The sequence below is a fragment of the Poecilia reticulata genome, linkage group LG22 (assembly GCF_000633615.1).
Source record: "Poecilia reticulata strain Guanapo linkage group LG22, Guppy_female_1.0+MT, whole genome shotgun sequence".
NCBI classification, from domain to species: Eukaryota; Metazoa; Chordata; class Actinopteri; order Cyprinodontiformes; family Poeciliidae; genus Poecilia; species Poecilia reticulata.
The window spans coordinates 3,790,341-3,795,803 of record NC_024352.1 but is presented as its reverse complement, the minus strand read 5'-3'; the positions used below and the strand labels follow the sequence as shown (position 1 = coordinate 3,795,803).

The 5,463-nt window shown below is 38.4% G+C and overlaps 1 protein-coding gene across 1 annotated transcript in view; it reads right to left on the bottom strand.

Annotated features, from left to right (window-relative positions):
- letm1 (leucine zipper-EF-hand containing transmembrane protein 1) overlaps positions 1 to 5,463 on the bottom strand; it is a 21,179-nt gene that overhangs the window by 6,358 nt on the left and 9,358 nt on the right. The window contains exons 4-12 of the mRNA XM_008398923.2: positions 4,177 to 4,320; positions 3,765 to 3,902; positions 3,404 to 3,547; positions 2,992 to 3,129; positions 2,632 to 2,835; positions 2,427 to 2,546; positions 1,605 to 1,736; positions 1,299 to 1,457; positions 10 to 176 (exon numbers count right to left, since the gene is read on the bottom strand). Of these exons, the coding sequence (XP_008397145.1) occupies positions 10 to 176; positions 1,299 to 1,457; positions 1,605 to 1,736; positions 2,427 to 2,546; positions 2,632 to 2,835; positions 2,992 to 3,129; positions 3,404 to 3,547; positions 3,765 to 3,902; positions 4,177 to 4,320 (1,346 nt within the window). The remainder of the gene's footprint in view (positions 1 to 9; positions 177 to 1,298; positions 1,458 to 1,604; positions 1,737 to 2,426; positions 2,547 to 2,631; positions 2,836 to 2,991; positions 3,130 to 3,403; positions 3,548 to 3,764; positions 3,903 to 4,176; positions 4,321 to 5,463) is intronic.

The following is a 5,463-nucleotide window of genomic DNA, read 5'->3' as shown; positions in this document are numbered from 1 at the left end:
TGTGTTGGAAACGCAGCTACTGCAACTAATTTACTACTTGATATTACCTTGCTTCCCTCGATAACAGGAGCCGTGTCCCTCAGAGTCTCTGACTGAGCTGCTCTGGTAGCCTGTAGCAACGCAGGCTCTGCATCGCTGTGTTTCGCACTGTCGACTTCCAGCTCCAACACGTCCTCCTGCAGGACAATACACAGTCAAACATGTAAAAGAGGCCAGTCGAACAAAAACAAATGTGAAAGTTAAACAGATTAGTCCAGCGGAAGCACACTGAAATTATTTTTTGATCAACTGTAATATTTTTGATCAACTGTAATAATTGTTCTTATGTAAATAAACCACAGAAATATGATGTTAGATTTTTGTTAAAAGTGGATTTCTCCATAGTTGCTAAGGTCTGTAATGCTAATGGGCCATATCAAATCTGAATGGTCTTAAAGGGCCAGCTGTGCCAGAATATATTGACAAAACTAATTAAACTGTTAAAATATTAATAAATACCTGTTCCTCCAGCATTTTGTGATTTATTTTTGTGTCTTTTTTTCTTGCAATCAAAATTACAGATTTTGTGGTGCCAATTTAGAAATGTAAGGATTTTTTACGATATTTGTGCTGTGATGTTCAATGTGACTTCTTATTACTCCCCATGCCAGTTATAACTTGACTATAACTTGAAGGCTGAGGCAACAGTCGCTTCAATCMAATATTTTCGACCAATTTTGAGGAAATTTGCAGTAAAATTAGAAAAAAAATGCAAATTTGATGATTTTGTGTGAATTTTGCAGACTTACTGATGTAATTTGGAGTCTATWGAGCCACATAAAAAGATACGGCGGGCCAGATTTGGCCCCGGRCCTTCAGTTTGACACCTGTGTTATAGTAACTCCAAAACCTGAAGTGAAAAGCAACTTTGCCTTGGACAGAGCCTGAATTAGGGGAGGGCATTTATTGTACCTTTTATCATTTATTGTGATACATTTCTTGTAATGATAAATCCCAATTAATGAAGTTCAAAAATCCCCCCAAACTGTCTGTATTATAAATTTATTTATTTTTTTAAATGGGACCACAGTTCTCTTGTTTTAGGTCAGTTAGAATTACTAAAATTATTTATATTTGCTAAATGCCACGTTAACAAGAGAAAATGTCGGAGGTTTATTTACTAATATCTCCAAAATCAGGAGTCTGCATACATTTCCTCAGTATTTGGTAGCACTGACTTTGAACTGTATGATTTATGTCAGAAGTTAGGGGTTTACACACATGAGCGCGTACACAAACACACACAAACACACACATACCCTAGCAGCCTTCTCTGCAGCATCAGCCAGCCTCTTCATCTCCCGATCCTTGGAGTCTTGGCGTATTGCCGCCTCCTCCTGAAGCATCGTCTCCAGTTTGGTCTTATTGTCCACTTTGGAGAGCTCGATTTCAGCCACCTTCACCTGGGCCTCTTTGGTCTAAAGGGAAAAAAATAAACGTGCTTGGTTAACTTAACTTGGAGTAAATGAAGTCGACTAAACTTGGAGGCCTGTATCCATGGTTAAACTGGGCAGAGGTACTTTTCGGAGTCTGTTTTATTGCACTGTTCATTCCAGCGAACATACCACCATCTCAGGAAGGGTTTGCAGCGTAGTTTTGAGCTGATCCGCTGGAGACAGAGTGTCAGGGAGGAACATGGCTCGGGACAGCAGCAGCAGAGACGTGGGGATTTGCTGGTTCAGATGCAGGTCCAACCACTGCAAAAAACAAGCAGAAGAAGCTGACCCACTTCCTCATCTACCTTGAAGAAAAAGGTTACTTGTGGAGTCCCACAAGGCTGTGTGCTCGGACCAATTCCCTTTYCTAGATATACATACAAGCATTCTTATCTGATTATTATCTTATTGTTTTTTTTATTATTATAGTGATGTATACCATAAACAAAACAAAATGTGCAAAAAAAGAAAAAAGTAGAGTGTAGTCCTTTAGGTATCTGATGTGTTAGTGGACGAAAGAAATAAAAATTTAAAAAATCAATTAATAGTAATAAACCATTATGTAAWAAAGGGAAACAAAATTGTTAGGCAGAATGTTTTTCTTTATTATTTTCATCTGAACCAAAAGGAATTTGGGTTTGTTCTTTTCTTAATTTCTTACAGATTTAAAGTTTGCTTTCCTACAAAACAAATTGACTTCTTGACTTGTTTAATTAGAATTATTGGATGCTTAGTTGATTGTTGAGAAGTATTAAAAAAATGTGTTTTTTGTTGCTTTAGAAATTACAAATGAGTATTTTGACTTCATTATTTTGGCACACCTGACAAAATCTGTGGACCCCTCTGCTTTAACCCCTTGAAGTRTTCCTAGATCTCCATAAACCTGCTCTTTCACTAATTCAGTCTGAGCCAAGACAAAAGACAGAAGAGTTAACTCGTCGTTTCTGTTACCTGGCTGAGTTGCTCCCTCAGTCGTTCCTCTGTGACTCCTAGAGATCTCATCCCTCTAACGCGACAGGCCGACTGCACTTCGGTCACGCTCATACTCTCTATTCCTTCTTCTGCAATTAGCTGGAAAGTAGAGGTACATGGGTCATAAGAGCATCGCCCCCAATGGGAGAACATCACACATCAAGTGGAGCTGAACCCTTCATACCTTGTCATCAGTATGGATGGCCCTCAGCTTCATGATGAGCTGAAAACGCAGGAAGTTGTTGGTTCCAATGGACTGGAGYTCCAGGAGGCGGCAGAGAGCCACCAGTTGAGGTCGGGTCAGGTTGTCCAGAGTCAGCTCGTCCTCAAACAGTTTGGAGAACTTTATAATCTGCTCGTTACTGGGACGCTCTCCAGAGTCTCGGATCTGCAGAAAGAGTCGCATTACGCACAGAATTCTGTAGTCTTAATGTGATGTAACGGTCAAGTGACGTTAACAMGTCTARACATACACAGACAATGTGTTGTTTCAACCAGAAGAGAGGCACCTGGAGCCTTTTGGTCATTTCTCACCAACACCAACCTTTTGGAAGAAGGTGGAGAACTCCTCRGTTACATTGCCCTGGGCAGCCTTATTCCTCAGTGCAATCTCCTCGATGGTGTCCTGTAAGAACTTGGCCATCTCCAGTTTGACTCTAAGCTCCTTCTTCAACCTCTCCTCCTAAAAACAGGAGAAAAGATTCAACTTACTTTTACTTACATTTTTCCCCCTTTTCAGCAAAGAAACACTAAATGACTGAAAATGCATGTGATGAATGCATGCAACCACCTTATGACATCAGCCGCTACATTTTGTTAACAAAAAATATTGACTGAACTTTTAAAACCCAACTGGAAAAGTATCTGAATCCTGGTTTGATTTCCTTCAGAAAATCTACAACGGCAAATGCTAAAATGGCTTCAGAAGAACCATTTTAGACTATAGCTCTGGTTACCTTCTTTGACTGGGTTTCAAAAGTGGAAGGCAGCATGTTGGGGAACAGCTTCAACGCCACAGGAAGGAGGAACTCCATGAATGGGACGATGATGAACACCAGGAAAGGCAGCAGTCTGAAAACGTCTGCACACGTTCTGAGGAACTGAGGAGAATTTTTCAGAGAATAATGAGCACAAAGTCTGAAGGTGATGATTCCAATAAACAAAAGATGATGCTTCAACAAGCTCTCACTGGTTCAGGAGACTACAGCCACATTCAGTAAATTAGAACATACGTCAAAANACATACACAGACAATGTGTTGTTTCAACCAGAAGAGAGGCACCTGGAGCCTTTTGGTCATTTCTCACCAACACCAACCTTTTGGAAGAAGGTGGAGAACTCCTCGGTTACATTGCCCTGGGCAGCCTTATTCCTCAGTGCAATCTCCTCGATGGTGTCCTGTAAGAACTTGGCCATCTCCAGTTTGACTCTAAGCTCCTTCTTCAACCTCTCTTCCTAAAAAAAGGAGAAAAGATTCAACTTACTTTTACTTACATTTTTCCCCCTTTTCAGCAAAGAAACACTAAATGACTGAAAATGCATGTGATGAATGCATGCAACCACCTTATGACATCAGCCGCTACATTTTGTTAACAAAAAATATTGACTGAACTTTTAAAACCCAACTGGAAAAGTATCTGAATCCTGGTTTGATTTCCTTCAGAAAATCTACAACGGCAAATGCTAAAATGGCTTCAGAAGAACCATTTTAGACTAYAGCTCTGGTTACCTTCTTYGACTGGGTTTCAAARGTGGAAGGCAGCATGTTGGGGAACAGCTTCAACGCCACAGGAAGGAGGAACTCCATGAATGGRACGATGATGAACACCAGGAAAGGCAGCAGTCTGAAAACGTCTGCACACGTTCTGAGGAACTGAGGAGRATTTTTCAGAGAATAATGAGCACAAAGTCTGARGRTGATGATTCCAATAAACAAAAGATGATGCTTCAACAAGCTCTCACTGGTTCAGGAGACTACAGCCACATTCAGTAAATTAGAACATACGTCAAAATGAAGCTCATTTGTCAGTTTAAAAGTACGTTTTGAAAATAACACACACATAAAGCAGAAAATATAAACAATATTTTTCTATTGGTTTGATRTTGTATTCTAATTTTAATTGTCATGTTTTCATTAACTGTAAGAGAATATTCAACAGAAATAAAGCTTTCCAACYCAATCCATCCGCGTGGAACTAATAATCTATATAATGTCATAAAGTTCCTGAAATATGTTGACTTTTCAACAATATTACAATTTAATGCCTGGGTCTGTATGGGTCAGACACGATTACAAACTGAACGACAAATAGTCCCAGAAGTTACTGTGATAAATGATAATATTGTCGTTTGAAGACCATTTTCAAGGGGCATGAYGGTAATGACATAATAATGTAAGTTCGCCCCTTTAATTACTAAAGAACATTTAACACTGGAACTGGTACATATTTTAAATATCCAATAAAAAWATTATCAAAAACAATAAACAAACACAACCAAAACCATAAATATAATTGATTATAACGACTCTGTAAACAAACTTGCCCTTCAAAAATATGAATTGTTGGGCTCAGTTAAAAACAGACAAATATGACAGTTGGGACTTTTGTGATGATCAAGCTCATTTTAATTTATCACTCGATTAATTGGTTTATTGTGATTAGACTTGTCGCAATAAACAATAAACTAATTAATTGCATGATAAGCTAAAACAAGCTCAAATTTTTCATTTGCATGAAATGAAAAATTTTTCGTTTTTCTCTTTTCTCTCTCTCTCTACCAAAAACTGGATGACAAAAGTCTTCAGTTTGGTGTTTTGGTCTCAACTAGTCCTTTTTGTTAAAGGACGATTTTGTTTACAGAGACTTTATAAGTCATTTTGTTTGCCGTTTCTGTTGTTTTACTTATTTATTTTGGGTATTTAAAGTGTCTTCCAGTTCCAGTGTATTGATCTTTGAGGATGTGTTCTTGCATTATTATGCCATTAGCATTATATTACTTGAAAATGGTCTCAAAA